Genomic DNA, 18451 nt, shown 5'->3' with positions numbered 1-18451 from the left:
AAAAATAACTACAATTGTTTAACTGCTAATAAAACTGTTGGTTTTTGAAATATTTGTTTCCTGGAAAATTCAGCTTTTTAAAGCACATAGGTCCCGCATTTTGTTCATTGCAACATATTTCTAAGTATCAAAAGGACTTCTAAGAACTCAGTAGATAAGTAAAAGATGGCTGGCAGGAGCTGGATGCGAAGATCTCGATGGCTTGGAATTAGGAAGGCATATGCCCCGATGAAGACGATGATGATGATGATGATGAAGCGAAAGTCGATGATTTTAGACCTTCCTTTTCATAGGTTTTTGAAAGCTTCATTCTCAGATTGATAATTTTGTCGCTATAGTTTTGCCTAGTATAATTCTGTGCCTCAGAGGCACACAACATTATGTGACATTGAAGGTAAATGGAGTTACCTCTGAGGTACAGAATTATATTAAGCTGTCTTAAACGGTTATCAAATCCCTTGTGTGTTGATTTATTTTAAATCTACGTATATTTGTGTTTCTATGTGTTTTTGAATTGCACAGTACAAGATAGAAACAGGATTAAAAAAATTGCAGTTTTTACAAATAACATAAACTCTGTTATCGAATTTTGTTTTACTGCGTAATATAATTAAAACATCAAATATAAATAAGTAGCAAGTTGATATGTAGACCAGTGTTATGATGCCAAGTAATAAAAAGTTAATAATCCGGTAAACCTCAATGTGATATTTGGTCAGTTGCTAAGCGAATTTCTTTTGCAGATTTTTTAAAGAAAACTAATATTATCTAGGCCGACGTTTTCAGATCATAAGAATATTTTTCTACCATCCAGATTCATAAAGGATTTTACTTCAACCCTTCTATGAGGATTGAGGAATATACCTGGGGTGTCAAAAATAGGCTGGTATCATCATGTTAAGTTTATACTATTTGTCTATGACTACGTTGCCTTGCGTTTCTGCCACGAGTACAAAGCTATCACGTTAGTACAACAAAATCTTATCTACCTTCCGGATGCTAGTCAAACACGTGTATGTACATTAGATTATAGTGCATTCAATTCGCAGTGGATTGATTTAAATTGGTTTACCATCTGTGAAACGAAAATAGAAGGCTATTCTAGTTGGTATATGCAACATCTTATTTTGGCTTTCGACACACCGCGACCGGAGCCCAAAGCATCGTTAGAATAGTGATGATGGATCGGCTTTTCATGTATATATCTAATACTGCCTTTATACACGAGAGGCTAACTCAGACGGATCATGTAACCCGAATTTAACACTATAATGAGAACTAGGTTTTGGTCTAAACCAGATCTTTTCTACGTAATAATTTATGCCGCATCATCCGTAATCGTAGCGAAAATACGGCTTAATGTGTTTTAGACGACCTCCGTGGTCGACTGGCGTACGTACCGGTTTCAAGGTGTCGCCAGCTCTGAGGTCCCGGGTTCGATCCCCGGTCAGGTCAATGTAAAAATTCAAATTTCTACATTATCTCGGGTCTGGGTGTTTGTGGTACCTTCGTTGTATCTGAATTCCATAACACAAGCGCTTTCGCAACTTACTTTGGGTTCAGAACAATGTATGTGATGTTGTCCGCATTTATTATTTATTTATTATTATTAGACAAGTTTCTTTCCACGAAAATAATCTACTTTTCAAAAGAAATGGGATCAACGAAGTAATTGAATTTATATTTTACGGAACTACAAATTAAGGCCATAAAATTCGAGCCACCGACCTACAAAGTCGTAAAATTCAAATCAGGAAAATGGGTTACCTACTGTTTATTCTTCGCTGTTTGTCACTATTTCCTAACAATGGTTATCGATGTGTAGTCAGTAGATGGATGTAGGTAGTATTGATTCTCTTCTTGCTAGGAAATAGATATGTAAATAGAAATACCAAATATTAAATATTTGCTTTTCGTCTGATTAAGTTTGTTTTTCGTGTATTTTATAACTATAGAATGAAATATGACATTGAACCGGATTTCGGAATATTGTCATTCCTTATTTATCACGACTCAAGGAGGCGCGATCTTGAATTTTTTGGTTATTCATGATTGAAATACCTAGGTTTTAGAATTATTTCTATAAATGCCAGTAATAGATATTTGGAGATAATTCTTCCGTCTCTTCATGCAATAGACGGTCAATTCTACGTAACATTCAACACCAAATGGTTGACATACATAACTCACAGTAAGATCCAATGGCCATTGAAATGCGATGTTACGTAGCCAATTTACTACGAATTAATTAAAATTAATAGCCGATTTAGAATTTAACAGTAATGCACTTAAATAACGTTATCTAATTGGGCTCAAATTAAATTTATGTGCGATAAATGGTAACAGTTTAGATTCTATTATTGTAGGTATTATTCCCTATTATTGGGTGGTTTTTGGATAGAGGGAGCAAGATGGGTCGATGACATTATAAAGGTCTGGATGAGGCTAGCACAGGCCCGTAGAAATTGGCATGAGAAAGGAGAGGCCTATACCCAGCAGTAGGAGGATAAAGGCTGTGGATGATGATGATTGGATAGATAGCAAGATGTGATAGATGATGAAAAATGGACGAGTCAGTTTTCCAAAAAAACAAAAAAGCTACTGTTGAATATTAGCATTTTAGATTATGAACACCAGTTATTAAGAGTAATTAATAGTTTTTAAGTAGGTACAGCAACTATCCATAGATATAGATACAATGATATTTTTTTCAAAACTAGTGTTTCCGTTTATTAATTTTAATAGGTACCTAATGTAACGTAACCTAATTAACTTATCCAATACGATTTCTTTGGAATGAAACTTAACTTCAACACTCCTTTTTATAATTATGCTTTATAAAATTAATTAGCTTTGTTCTCACTATTCCTTACCTTGCGTATCTAATTTTTGCAATGTATTAAATATAGAACACGATATGCATACATTTACGTTAAAGCGTCACGTTTTTGCAATGTTTTCGTATTGTTTACTCTAGTTACCTTCTTCTTGTTCCTCATGTGGTTGGCGTCACGTGTTTCCTGTGCGTTGCCCGGGGCACGCGCTCCCCACAACTTCATCGCCATGTGAGCGTACGCAAACGTTATCACGAACAACGGGATCACATACTACAAGGAAAGTAAACAGGACTTGATTCACGAAGATTGATGAGAATTTAATCAATTTTGGCCTCCAATGTTGCTTCCGATTGCCTCTAATTTATTTTTGGTTTCCTGTTTGTGATTAGATACGATTGAAAATTGATTTCTGATATACATTTTCAGCTATTGATTCATTTTAAAAATAATTTATCTAACTGAAAATTTCTAACTCTGTTGACTCTCGAAACCTCTTTCTTTTGAAATATCTTTCACAATTTTCTTATAATTTGTGATTGTTTCAAAACTGCAAACATTTTTGTTGTTTTTATTTTCGGAATTCACATTTCGCTACATAAATTTGGTGTGAATGCTTTGTAAATTGTATTATTTTGATTCATAGAATATGTTTATTTGGTATTTGCAGTGTAGTACCTAATTTCGTGAGCGTCCATAATTATGCCCGCAATGATTTAGTTCCATATAAACGTTATTTTAATTTAGCCTCACCTATGCAAATACGAAATATATGAACAATGGTATTGAAATAATTAATGGAACTTACCTGGAATATGTACAACAGTAGTCTGTAAATAGCCAGTGAATGTGAACCAAACTCATTCGGTGCACAAAATGGTTTTTTGTAAAATATTTTTGTAACTGCAAAGAAACAAAATGATTATAATTTCTGGGAACCACGTATTAACTGGAGTTACAGTGAACAATTTTCATCATTTAATATCTATTTATGCTTAGACTACGTTTTTCAGTTGTAATATGGAAAATGTACTTTATTTTTTTATATATTCTAATTTTTTTTCACGAATATAACTCTGCATTTGTGTTATTTTTAGGACCACACAAAATATGGATCATTTTTGTCCAAAATAAATTAATTTCAATTTTAATTATTGATCATTTCCACTGCAGCGGATACTTCATTTACTTTTTCAAAAGAGATAACTTTGTACAATCATTGTGATCAAAGTTTCATACAACGATCGTGTCAGCTTGTGTTCAACTTTCTAACAATCTCGGTAGAAAAATTAAACACGCTCTCAAAACAATTTTAAACTTCTTACGTGATGTGACAAACAAAAAGTTACTTTATTGTTTACAAAGTACAATATATTTTTGTATCGTGTCATAGTGTAAAGTTTTAAGCACATACCTGGGTCCAATTCGTCTTCTAAGATAACCTCCCAAGACATCGCCATGGGAGCTGCTAAAGATAGAGCCAGGAACCATATCACCACGATTATTACTTTGGCAATACGTTTAGAAGTGTGGGCGCTGAAACAAAACGTCTATTTTCATTCGGTGTAATAAAACGGACACTACGATTCTAAGGGTCGCATAACAAAAACTCAATAAATGCACTCGAATTACTGATAAAACCCGTATAACGAATAGTCAATAAAGAGTTTCCGAGAAACCTTCGAGATCCTTTATGAGCAAAGTGAATGAGCCCGACCGAAAATATTGTCTCATTAGCAATAACAGAAAATCCCATTGTCTAAAGCTTAACGCTTAGTACGTTACGCTCAGACAATTTGTGGCAGTAATAGCATGTTAACATTTAGTGGTGGATATAAGCCTCGTAATAGACTCCAACATAGAATATTCTCCGTAGATTCAACCCCACTGACCACAGACCGTTGTTAACCGGACTCCTTAATTATGTGATAATTTCTTCATGTAAACCAAGAGCTACCCAAAATTACTTGAATACTGTAGTACATTAGACGACCTAATTTTGCATGAATATTTGCGATATTTGAACTAAATTATGAGGTTTAGATTATGTTTATAAGAGCTAAAAATATGTAATTGTCTTTTAATGAAAACTACAACTGGACGATAAATGAAAAATAAACAAGAAAATCGGTCAAACCCGATCCAAAGTTATGGAGTAACAAACATGAAAAAATTCAGAAAAAATTAAAACCTCCTTCTTTTCAAAGTAGGTTGAAAACAAAATTAAAAAGATACGTAGTAAACCTGGGATTTGATATCAGACGAAAACATCCTTATAAAGTCACTAACGACTACAAAAAAACTAAAAGAAAAGTCTTATATTTCAAACGATTCTTTGCTCTTGCTCTTTCATATGTATTCGCATGACGTGAATGCGTTTACAGACTTAATCTCGTTAGCCCAAACTCCCAGACACCAAACAAACATTCAGGTCAAATATACATCAAAACAAACAGAGATCTTTGTACAGTACGGACATAAGCTGATTTTTTGCTTTGAGAAACGGTAAATCGTTCATCCTCTTTATAAAAACTTTTGCTTTTCAGTTTATTGCATGTTATCTATTTACCAACTAGATTTTGATTTGTTAAGCCTTTGTAAATTTAGCTGGATAGGCTTACGTAGCTATTTAGTTGCAGTATAAATGACTCTTGGCAATAGCTCTCTTTTTTCACGAGAGTTTTTACCAAAATAGCTTGTTGAAGTTTGGTAAATTAATTACACGAAAAAAAATCTGCATGTGGTTTTCAATATTAAAAGCTTGATTACATCACGATTATTGACTAGTAATCCTTTTTATTTTTAGTTTCGTATTTGAAACAGTTGTTGTGATTGAGTACATTTACAAAACTAATAAGTTACGAATTTTATTGGGACAATGAAATGTTCGTTTAAAATTCTTTGATGCAAAACTAAAAGTTTTTTAAAAAGAATATGTAGTTCAGTGTATCTACTTAGTAACAGTCACGTTAGTAAGTATATCCAGGTATTAATGTATTACGTCCGTATCATTTAATCTTTAGCTCCAAAAGACGGTAAAATCTAATTTCGTCGTAGTGAGACAAGGTCGTGGGTCGTTACGTATAACTGATTACTTCACATTACATTCATGGTGCCGCCTACACTTTTTGAATCACAACATGATACAAAAAAATGGCTTAAATTTATATTCGTGTGATTACTCAAAATCATATTTCAACCGCAAAAATTCTTTGAAATTGATAAAATTAAAAAAGATCAGTAATGGCAGATATTCAATATTGTTCATCAATTATTCGGTCCGTACGGAGTGTAACTGTATGTGCTAAACAAACACAAAATTTCGTGGTATTTGATAGGCACAAGTAGCGCTAACACATCTGAATTGTAAACAATCAATGTATACAATATAGTATTTGATAGCTTTCTGTGATCTCGAAAGAAAACAACCAGTCTAAAAATAACTTTAAATTCGCCTACATAAGATTCATTCTCATTTATCAATCGATCGCAAATGGTAAGCCGCATTTAATGAGGTTGGCGTGTAGGCGGACACTCACAAAATTTCACACTTCAGGGAGGGCAGGTAGAACGTATGTAAAATACGGAATACCACGTTTGTACAAAATCTACCTGTAGTATTCTGAAATCAGAATGAATGGAAACCACTTGGAAAAAGGTATAAGTAGTATTAATGATTTCATAGGAACGCTGATAGTTATTTATTTACTTAATTGCTGAAACCAAGTGTGTTATTTTTAGGCAAATTAGTGAACACATTGCAGTGCTTTCATCAACAAAACTTTAGTACAACGTCAGACTGTCGACTATCCAATAAACTAAATTACTTAAACTAATGAACTTAGAATAGACACCCAGGGGTCTACTTCCACCTCTTAAATCACCTACAACAAAAGGCTGTTGCAGTTGTGGAAGAGGCAGTCGACAGGCTACCCGTGAAAGACTTATTTAAACGAGACGAGAAACATTGTTCGATTTTAAATACATTGCGAAGTCGTGCAACTTGATATCACAAGTGACATATCGTCGCCAGCAATGTATCTTACTCCCACATTATTTCTCGCCTCATCTAAATGAGCCGATGAGATGGTGGTAGACCTCCAGTCTTAGAACGGCGTCGGATGTGACCTAACTTTGAGCTTTGTTTGCTTGAAACTAATACATGAAGGAATCCTGTGGGGCATGAAGTTATATTGTATTATTGTACTATATTCACAGATTAGCTATTACCCGCGGTTTGGCCGACAAATAGACACAACGTAATTTTACAATGCGGTAGGTATAAGTGATCTATTGGTACGTGGAAAAGTAAATATTTCTTGTAAAATAAAGTGACCTCGCGGTTAAGATACATCGAAACACATTTTTATACAAGTATTTAGGCTCATGAGAGTTGGAATTACGAAGTTCTCAACTCGTAAAATAAATATCTTCATAAAACTATACATTCAATATGAGATTATGATACTTCAGAAATAGCTCCATAATTATGGTTTCATTGTCTCCAGGGAAGATATAACGCTCAACTACTTATCACAAAACTCCAATCTTCAGGGACCCGTTTTATAAATAGATATCTTTTAGTTTTCCGGGTTTCAGTTGACGTAATTATGAGGCGGTGAGATTCAATTTGTTCCTACGGGGAAAAAAAGATTGTAATCACGCCACCAATAAAACTTTTATCAAGTTATTTGACGAAATTGTGGTAGCTGTTAACATTTAATATTTGAGAACATTTGGGTAAATGTAATATCTAGTCCGTCAATTCAATTTCCTCTTCATAAAATTTATTTAATTGGTTTATTAAAAATATCTACAATACCTCGCTTAAAGCTCTGCATTATAAATAAATATTTATGAAATTCCAGCTCTCTTTTAAGCAAAGCGATTTCGCTATATCAGCGGAGGAACAACAAAAGGTTTAAGAATAAAAATTATAGACAAGAAATAGCTCATAGCTAAGCTTTGATTAAGGCTCAATTTTAGGGTTCCGTACCCAAATGGAAGAACGGAATCCTCTTACTGAGTCTCCGCTGCCTTTCCGTGTGTCTGTCTATATGTCACCAGGTTGTATCTTACGAACCTTGATTGCTTGAGAGTTGAAAGAAAAATATCGAGATAAAGCAATATAAATTTGGTAGGTGACTTATTTTGTTAAAAAATATTTTTTCTTCGTCCTATTTCGTGTTGCAAGCGATATATTGGAACAACAAATTCTCGAGCGTCTAATTTCGGCCCTGTTCCAAGTCCTTGTTATTCCAAGTTGCTAATATTCTGATAATCTGTAAACACATTTACCTATATAAGAGGATGTCATACTGTTTGCAAAATGACTACATTGTATTTTTATGCGTGTTCTTGACGTGGGCACTCGTTATGAAGACGGTAAACAATAGAGTGCTAATTATATTTGCACGATATTATAAGCAAATAATACGCAGACAAGGAGTAAATCGTATAAAGAATATTATTTCCCAAATTTCTTCACAAAAACCCGCAACTGAATAATAAAATACTTCAAAAGAAAATTGTGGCCAAGTGCAAGTAACGTAAGCGTATTATGCATATACAAGCCGTATAGAGATCATTTTCGTGGAACTCATGTTATACATAATATATTAAGAGAACATGGTTCGAGTAGGGTAAAATTGTTTAAAAAATATCTCCGTTTTCTCGAAAAGAGAACGTCTGGTGCAATTTGCCCGAAAAATTGCCGCATGTGCCACAATATACTCCGTCCTGATTGTATTGTCGAGAGAGACGTCTGTCCCCAAACATCAATCCTATATTGTATGACCTAAATGTAGACGAAATATATATCTGATAGATTTTGTAGAATGAACACAAAACGACGATGTTATCGAATAACTTTGAAGATAGAAAAGCTATTTTAAGATGCTTGTAAAACATAGTTAAGCTCGAATGTTAAAAAGGAACAAAAAGGACACAAAGGAAACCCCTTCAACAGAGTTTAGTTTAGTTTAAATTAAATAAATAGTTTATTCGCTAACAAAAGTTACAAGTTTACAATATTAGAAATGTAGGAATTACTATACTATCGTTTATATAACCCTGCCTCTTAAACTAGTATGCACCTGTATTTTAAGAGACAGCAAGTTCTGACTACATTATCACGCAAAGCCGGCCATTGTATCAGCTGTTCTCTCACAATATCTCAGTACTATGCACATTAGATCTATGAAATACAAAATCCATTCAAAGTAGAGGGCTGAGTCACCGCAGGAACTGATACGAGGGAGCTACGGAGCGCCGCAACAACCGCATGTTCCGAGAGTTGGCACCGTGTGATAACCGCTTAACACTTCTCAACAATGTTGTGCAAGTACAATTGTAACTCATATGCTACTGTCATACTTAGTAAGTGATTTACATGTTCAGACCAGCTGTGTCTCGCGGCTTTAGTCGTCTTTAAGATGAACTTGAGTGTTAAATGATGTCTAAATTATATTTTCCAAAAAAAATCTTAAGTGGACAATTACTAGCAAGTAATTTCCCAACTGCTATTAGATTTTATTGGAAAAGCCCGATGAATGTAATTAAAATGAAGAGCACGGGTCAGATTTTTATATAAGTTACAGAACAATCTAATATATTAAACGAACTCAATGTTGAAGGTTTATTTTAGGTGACGCTGCAATGATCAAATCAGACTAATTAACTCAATTCATCAAGGTTACCCAAACGAATAGACTAATCAATTACCTACATCTCTAATTTAGGGCCAAGATGAATAGTCAAAGATTAAGGTGAAAAATCAAATTATATACTTAATTAAAGATGATTATGTAACATTTTAACAAAAACTGTTGTTTACAGTCCAACTAAACCGTTTCTTGTTCTGTATGAAGAATTTATAAGCTATGTAACCACTAATTTTGGTGTACGAAACTTGTAACTGATAACGACATTCATAATATCAACTCTAATAATTCATGATTAACATACCAAACTTATAACTTACTGGTAACTGGGGATCCAAAATGTCTTAAAAAGTATGCCTTCGGCAAAATGCATTTTACTTCGACTTTTCGTAACAGTAACAGAATTGAAAAAACCTGAGTCTTTTATCAATTCTATCAAGAATAAAGAAAATATCCCCATAACTTCGTATTTTGATGAAACGACCTTCGCCAGTGTCATATAATCTGAATAAAAGATAAAATAAAACCTCTAGAATAAGCAAAACGTAATATGAACGTGTAAAACACACATCCACAAACCAAAATAGAATAGGGATAAATAGGTGTACAGAGTTCAAATATCAATTCGAGCAAAGATTTATCTTACTTTATCAAAACTTATTTACTTTATCATTCCAGTATTTTTAGATTTTGGCGTTGATTTTAAGGCTAATCCGTCGGCATATATTATGTATATTTTGGAATTAAATTTTCTTTTTGTTCAAAGCTAAAAATCCGATTTGAAATACATTTGTTTATTAAAAATAAAATCTAGAATTATACATCCAAATTCACTTCAAAGAAATAAATACAACAAAGAATAATCATCTGGAAAATAAATTTCAGTAAAATCCTATTTTTTAGGAGGATAAAAATGTGATTATCGGTCCCTAACATCGGTAAACCGAGTCAATTTCTAAAAGATAATGACGTAATGAGCTTCATTCCAAATCCGAAATAAGTAAGCCTATATACAACCTCTAATATTTGTGGGTTTCCAATGTGTATATGTTATAGACTCAACTTTGCTCGTACCGGCTCGTACCAAGAATTAGAATCAGGAGTATTACAAAAACATGCCAAATATAACTTTCAAAGTACTTGTAATAGATAATCATACGTATATTACTTTTAGAGTTTCGTAACCAAAAAGTAAAAACGGACACCTATTACTAAAGCTGTCCTCTGTATCAGTCTGGCCCTCAATCCGTCTAACATTTATCTCATAAACCAATCGAAAATTTCCACGTGAAATGTTTGTTATAAATAATCATTTGATAGGCGACACTTTTTGCGTCTTTATGTTATCTGTACAGAACCCTCAGTATAGTAAAATCGACTCTCACTTGACCGGTTCTTTTTTAGGAATAAGTTTTTTCAGTCCTCATACCTCGTTTATTCGTAAGTTTATGTTATTGTAATCGGAGATCGAAGGGTCTACTTCTATTTTTATATACCTTCAATAATATATTTTTATTGATATTTGAATTCACACTGTCTGATCAACAAAAAGATTTTTCATCTTGTTATTCAGTTTTCTTTTTCATTTATTTTGTTAATAAGTTTTTTTGTATCGTTGTTTTGTTTAAACTACAACGTCCGATTGACAACCTACACACGAAAGCGGTCAAGTTACTTAATCCCAACACTCCAGTCCACTTAGAATTTCTTTATAACCACAGCTTGGCAAGAAAAGAGGATTACTTACAATAAGACAGATGTATTGTTACATAAAAAGACGATCCTTTTTGGCACACCAGCTAAACGATTTTTGATATACCCAAAGAAGTAGGCAAGCACCTAATACTTTAGTTCTTGTTGTTTTGGGATAGTTCAGACTAAGAATTTGTGAGCTTGGGTTACAAAGAAAACTTTCAAACTTAATGGCATGATAAATGATGTTTCCAGCCGTAAATTATAATTATTGGACGTTTGTATGGATAATCGTAAAAGGGTTTTGTAATGAAGATCACGTTTTTGTGCTCATTCCACTGGATGTCAAAACAACAAACATTTTAAACTTTTCGTCCGCAGTTTGCCATTATGTTCGACGCTGAATATTGAGTTTTCCTAATACCGGTGTGATGTCAGTGTGTGATTGCAAATATGGCCGTTACCAAACTAACACGGTCCGTTGGAAGACAGGTACCGAAAACACCGACTAGTTCACGTATGGGGATCAAAGTGAGCCTTCCAATAATCTTTTACGTCAATAAATAGCGCTCAAATCTATGGAAATAACATTTCGTTTCGATAAGTCACGTGCCGCTGTCCTGTCTTCTCCATAGATTGGAACGTTTTGTATTAACGCTAGGCTAGAGGGGCGTGTTTGTTATATTCAACAGTTGAATATACTCTTAGTTAAGACACGGCTTAACATTTTACAGGAGTTCAAAAATGTGATTCATAATACCTGAGTGGCGTAATGATAGCCCGATGCCGGTCGACTGCGATGGCGGTCAGCGTAAACACGCTGACATTCACGCTCAGCGCTTGCACAAAGGGACAGAAGGCACACATGAAGTGTGGCAGCAGCCATCGCTGTAGCAACGCGGCTTGGAACTGTCAACAAAGATTTATCATATCAACATCACATGATACATATTCATATAAATTAATATTCATTCGCTTCGCAAAAATTCTGACAGTTTATTTTTGGTTTTTCGTAATACCAACATGTTTGTTTTTTTATGAAAGGTTGTATGATTAGTTCATCCGGTTTTCCCGTTATTTCATATTTTCTTTTATATTCAGCAGCACGAGTTAATATTTTATGCACATCGCTTTCGGACTTAAAACATAGAGAGAAAGACGTAAAACACCTTATTTTATGTCTTTCTCTTGTTTTATTAGCAAAAAATATTCTCTGACTAATTTTATTAAGTAAAATTTCGAGAAAGTGATTTGATCCGATAAGTGATAATGAAACGAAATGGATTATAACTTGGAGGGGCATTGTGGAGGCGGCTCGGTTTAAGTATTTAGCTTTCCGAGATCGGGTAATCAGTTACTGTCAGCTATTGCCTTGTAGCGGTCATTTCGTTTACGTTTCGTTATAATTTCATGTTATTGTTTAGTGAAACACATCTGGAACAGATTTTTGGATAAACAAATAATATTTCCGAAACTTTTTTCTACTGTTGTCGCATAGTACCTAGTCTTAAACTAAGCAAAGCTGGTATTTTGAGTGACTACTGGTAACATCATCAGCCTATCATTTCCCATCTATGTTGAGATCGGCTTCTAGTTCAACTGGATACATCTGAGTAATCGTGTTTTGAAAGGAGCGACTGACCTCCACAACCCAGTTGCCACAGCAACACGATATCCCTTAGTAAGACTGGTTGTCAGACTATCTAGCTAATGCATCAAGCGCATCTTAACCTAAGATCGAAAAAGTTGTGCAGTCAAACAAAAAATTCTAAAGACGTACAATGACTCCACGAGGTTAAGATTAGATTAAACGATTCTAGTTTCTAGCTAGAATGGAGCAGTATTGTAAAGTGTGTTTCTATTTTTGCCCCCAAAAGTCCGATAAAATCCCTTTCATCCGTTTACCTAGCAAGACGTCCACAAAGATTAGGCCGAGATTATAAAAAAAATATTAAGTTTATTTAATCATAGAGCAATATATTCTGATCTGGTAGACATATCTGAAATAAATGTTGCAGATGATACCGGTTTTGGGATGACACATTAAAAAGTACTTCGTCATGTCTCCGTAGCGTTTTTCGTATTACTTTTAGGTAATCGGACAAGACTTAGGTACATGCGTTAGACTGGTTTACTACATACATTGTTATTTAAGTATACTTCGTCGATCTTTATATTGTTTTTTCTATATATTTTTATAATGACGACGATGAAAACACAGTTACAATTAATATGAAAAAAGAATTCAAAACATTTCATAAAAACCTTTGTCTGGATATATTATTATGATCTGTTAAGTTTACTTAATGAGAGTCATTTAAAAAGGTTTTATCAACAAGATTTCTAAGAAGTTGATATTATTATGAACTAGTAAAGTTTCATCCAGTTCAAAGTACAAGTTCGAAGTTATAGTTTCTTTGTCGTTTGTTGCCTTTGCTACCAACTTTACAACACAATTATCTGCAGCAGACGTTATGAAGCAAATATTTAGTTATCGGTCCCACTTTGTCTGCACCATTAGCGGTTTAGATAACAAACGTGGGTTGTAAAATTTTATCAAGGTTTTTAAGAAAACTTCTCCTTATTTTCTTGCTGAAAACAACAACACTAAGAAAACATTTGGCTGTCTGGGACAATCCGTCTGGTTTACGTGATGTGCATAATTTTGAATATATGACGATTTTGTTCGTCTGCTTTTTTATCTGTGAATTCGGAGGCAACAATAAAAACTGCAACTTTCATACGAAAATATAACAATTCAGGCAACAATAATGGCTACTATAACAGAATAAATAAATGAAAAAATTTCGAAACGTATAAAACAAACTATACTTTCCAAATGAATTATTTTTAAAAATCAAGTACCTTCACACAACTACTAGTACCCACTACTTGTTCACCATTTCATCACTATGCAGGTAATTACCCCACAGTATACATACATATTATATAGTGTAATACGGATATGGGTGGCACGTGCCTCGATTCACCAAGACACGTGCATTTTCCAAATTGCAATATACAATTTTAAGCACTTGCTTCTAAGACAGAGGCTCAGGGTGTCATCCCGCCTGCATAAGATTACATCCACACCTATCATTACATATACCTACGAATCTACCTATATATGTAGGTATGAGGTCCGGGTATTATGTGCCGAAAGGTATTGATAACTGTGTTGGCACGGTTCGGCTGAAACACTAAACCATGTTAGCTATTAGCCAACCAAAGAACGTTGGGCATTAGGCCAGGCTATGAGATTGGATTGTATGTAAATTTTACTATTGTATAAAAGTAAATTGGCTTTTGTATTGGAAAACCTTATTTCTTCATTCACAGACAGAGCAGATAAAAAGATAATTACAGAGAGAAGCTTTTCTTAGCATCCAATATTTGCTTTTAATTTTGTAGTCTAGTTCGCATTAAGCCTTCAAAAAAATGTAATAAATTACGTTGTTATGTTGTTACGTTGTAGAAGTGAGATATACGTATTTTACATAAACCAAAAAATACTTTTGATGTGAAATAAGTTTTTAATAAATAAATTCTGTCATCCTCAAAGGGAGTTATTGTCTCACATTGTCAAATTAACACTTGATCTTAAACGAACTCTCCGAAAATACTATACCAAATAAAACATAATGAAAGTCACCCTAGACTGGCCTAGACACTAATTTTCTGATATTCTTAACGCGGTATTATCTTGATGAATCTTGTGCAGATAAAATATTGCTATCACTGCCATACTTCAAGGGTTTAGTAGACCACTTGAGCGTTGGAGAATCTGCCTACTCTTTGTGGTGGAACGTAAAACACATTGGTTTAATGTAGCGTAAAATGGTTTGGAATAACGGTTGAAAAATGGGGTTGAGTTTAAGGTAATGTATGTTTTATAAAGAATGTTGTCAGGTGTTGTAGGATAGTGCTACACACTGCTACAAAAAGAAAGTATTGCTTTTGAGGCTTATTGATTTTCATATGGAATTTATATTATCCTGGCTAGAAATATACAAGGCAAATTGTAATAGTAACTGGTAAAACAAGGCTGCAACAATGTTTAGTTTAAATATTGAAAATGTATTAGATCTGTAAACCTTAGAACTAATTTAAGTTTGTTCAAAGTATGAAAGCTGATTACGTATCGAGCAGTCGACGGCGAGAAAATGTTAGTATACAATTACTTACTGTCTGACTTATGTAAAACCTTTACGGTCATAATCAATATAATATTAATTTAAAAACTCAACGGCTGAGTTTTATTTTTCAAGTTATTATGAAAATATTTTTTTCTTGGGTTGATAACCCTCTTGTCGAAACTCAACGAATTCCCATTTACCTGATTATTATGTAAGTAGATTATGAGCTTAGATGAGGAGCTCGTTTATAGGAGGCTTTGTTATAACCGCATAAGTGATTCGATCACAGGTTAAGCTATACTTGACACGGTTGGTCGGTAGATGGGTGACCATCTTTGTCTTAGCCAGTTCCTCCGTGTTTCGGAAGGCACGTTAAATTGTGGGTCCCGGCTGTTATGCCTACATCTTTGACAGTCGTTACAGGTAGTCAGAAGCTTGAATAGTCTGACAGCCAGTCTAACCAGGGGGTGTCGTGTTGCCCAGGTAACTGGGTTGAGGAGGTCAGATAGGCAGTCGCTCCTTGTAAAACACTGGAACTCAGCTGAAACCGGTTGGACTGGTAGCCGACCCCAACATAGTTTGGAAAAGGCTAGGCCGATGATATGTAAGTAGATTAATTAAAGAAGCTAATTACAATTTACATAACTCCATGCGTTCGTCACTGCTTAAATTAAAATGCAGAATAATAAATGTGCAAACTCAATTAACCCTTGATTACGGGTTTCCAATTGTAAAATATTGATGAACCTATCAGATTACCATTCTGCAGTGGAGCGAAAATATTGAAATACTGCAACATGCATCACGTAGAATTAACGGCTCTCGTATTTCGGAATACCTATTTAAAAAAATGTTATGTTAAGGCTGGGCCGCCGCGATAAGAATTTATTGTCCATAAAAATTCAGTGGACCATGTAACAGGTACTAAGCGTTCTAAGAGTGCCTGAAGGCCTGGCTTATGAGGCCTGTGTTCAAATGTAAGAGATATGTTGGGCCCATAGAGCTTTGACTGGCCCTACAGCCCCTACAGGGTCAAGCTATAAAATCTTTCAGAGTTACTTAGCTTAGTGGTTGTCGTTACGAAAGTTTTTTCAACCTTAAAAAACGTAAGTATCTAAGTAAATACTCTTCCGCTTTCTACGAATATTACCGAATAATAAAAAATAATGTTTGTGATTCTCGCAATAAGGATGTTTTCTTATTAAAATGTTGTAATGTATTTCTTTACAACTTCATAATTATCCACTTTTAATTTAATTACTGTGTATCCTGTTATGCGATACCGTTTTTTCATTGTAGCTACAATAATCATCAAGACAAATTTATATTTTATTTAAAACAAACGAATAATGAATTCTTGATATTTTCTTATTCTATAAATAAAATTTTCTGACAAGCGCATTAATGAAATACGTTTACCAGTATATTTATAAACTTAATACAGAGTACGCGTTTAAAAACTCGACATAATATCGTAAAATAAAAATTATTGTTTAAATACCTCGTTTAAAATGTAATAAGTTACGTAACGAACAACATTCACAGTAGGAGCTTCTGAAAAACAAAATCGAAATTAAAACAGATAATTAAATTGGCCCAGATTTAATAGGATTTGCTTTTATAACAAATGGATAAGGAATGTATGTTAATTCTTAAGTACAATTTACTGTTAAAATCTTAAACGTCTGCTATTCTAGTCAAGCTACTTAAATAACATTAGGTAGAATTAGCTAAATAATATAAAAAAAAACAAACCGAGAGCCATATCTACCTCGGCCCTTCGAGGCTCTATAGGACAATAACCCTAAACTCTGTGTCTAATACTGCTTGTAAAAGTAAAGGGTAAAACGCAACCTTTAGGATTAAATTCTTTTTAAACAAAATGGCAACCAACACAAACAAGTGTTACAAATTCGCTCGGGAAAAACACTCGGCTAAAAAAACAAAACTTACTAATTCATGAAGTAAAAGAGTTTCGTATCAGATCCATATTTTTTATTCGTTTGAGTTTCATGATTCATATTTCGACAGATTCTATATGAGCAAATGTTAGCTTGTCAGACACAGTAAACACGACACTTTTATCACATGAGTATCTGTAGTACACAAAACAATGAGCCGAGCGTAAAAGGAAATGAGACATTGAAAAAGTAACCTTAACTTTTGGGAATAAAGTCGCAACTTGCCTGTTGGTTGTTACGCCTCGTCTGTATTATGTTTTACTAGGAGAATGTTAAACGATCAGTTCAATGAGATCCACTTCAATTACAATAGGTTAATAATAGTCTAAATTGTTATTAATCCAAGACGAAAATGGTATGAACTGAGGAACCACCTCAGTAATATTATTTGTTACCTAATTTCGGTCTATTCACGATCTGGTTAAATTACGACCTACGCAGAGTTTCACTTTAGAGTGCGACTGACTTATACAATGTTATAAGTACCTGTTTTAATGTAGATATAGGTGATATATCAAAAATTTAAATTCAATCAAGACAATTTTAAGGTTTTTTGCAGACAATTATTTAATTTAAAGTAGCTTCTACAAAGTATAACAAATAATCTTCTACACATTAAGACATAACTCCATAATCTTTGTTAACCCGATAAGTCTTAGCAAACTGCAGTAGATTAAGTCATTTCCGCTTGGTGCATAGTTTTAGTTATGAATAATGAAATAAAGTTATATTCACCTGAGCTAAACTGTGCTAAACATTTAAATACAACAATTGCTCGAAACGTGTCACTTTCAAAAATGAAATTTCACTTATTAACTGTAGCTGGTGTTTATATTATTTCTTTCATAGTTTGTTAATAAAAAAACAACAACCTGTAGCTGTTGTTTACAAGCCAATATGACATCATAGAAACATAACTACACAGACACAGATTAGCAAAATATCTCTTCTACGAAAGTCTGAAACCCTTTTCAGCTAAAAGCTAAATCTCGCCTCTCCACTCGACTGAACACATCGTCATAGTTTCGATTTGAGAAAGACGCCGTTTTGGTGACGTAAGAACTTGGCATACCAACGCGATGGGACGGCTAACAAAGAAAACTCTTTCATGTTCAGATAAGGTACCCTTAAAAAAAACTCTAATGATATATTCTGTGAAAGGTGTC

At 33.8% G+C, this 18451-nt stretch overlaps 1 protein-coding gene across 1 annotated transcript in view; it reads right to left on the bottom strand.

Moving 5' to 3' along the window:
- Positions 1–18451, bottom strand: part of LOC113494916 (substance-K receptor-like) — a 41676-nt gene that overhangs the window by 5638 nt on the left and 17587 nt on the right. The window contains exons 4-7 of the mRNA XM_026873436.1: positions 11949–12097; positions 4249–4370; positions 3643–3737; positions 2982–3107 (exon numbers count right to left, since the gene is read on the bottom strand). Coding sequence (XP_026729237.1) covers positions 2982–3107; positions 3643–3737; positions 4249–4370; positions 11949–12097 — 492 coding nt within the window. The remainder of the gene's footprint in view (positions 1–2981; positions 3108–3642; positions 3738–4248; positions 4371–11948; positions 12098–18451) is intronic.

The sequence above is a fragment of the Trichoplusia ni genome, chromosome 6 (genome assembly GCF_003590095.1).
Source record: "Trichoplusia ni isolate ovarian cell line Hi5 chromosome 6, tn1, whole genome shotgun sequence".
In the NCBI taxonomy this organism is placed as follows: domain Eukaryota; kingdom Metazoa; phylum Arthropoda; class Insecta; order Lepidoptera; family Noctuidae; genus Trichoplusia; species Trichoplusia ni.
Note: the sequence above shows the minus strand (reverse complement) of the source record. Positions and strands in the feature narration are given on the sequence as shown.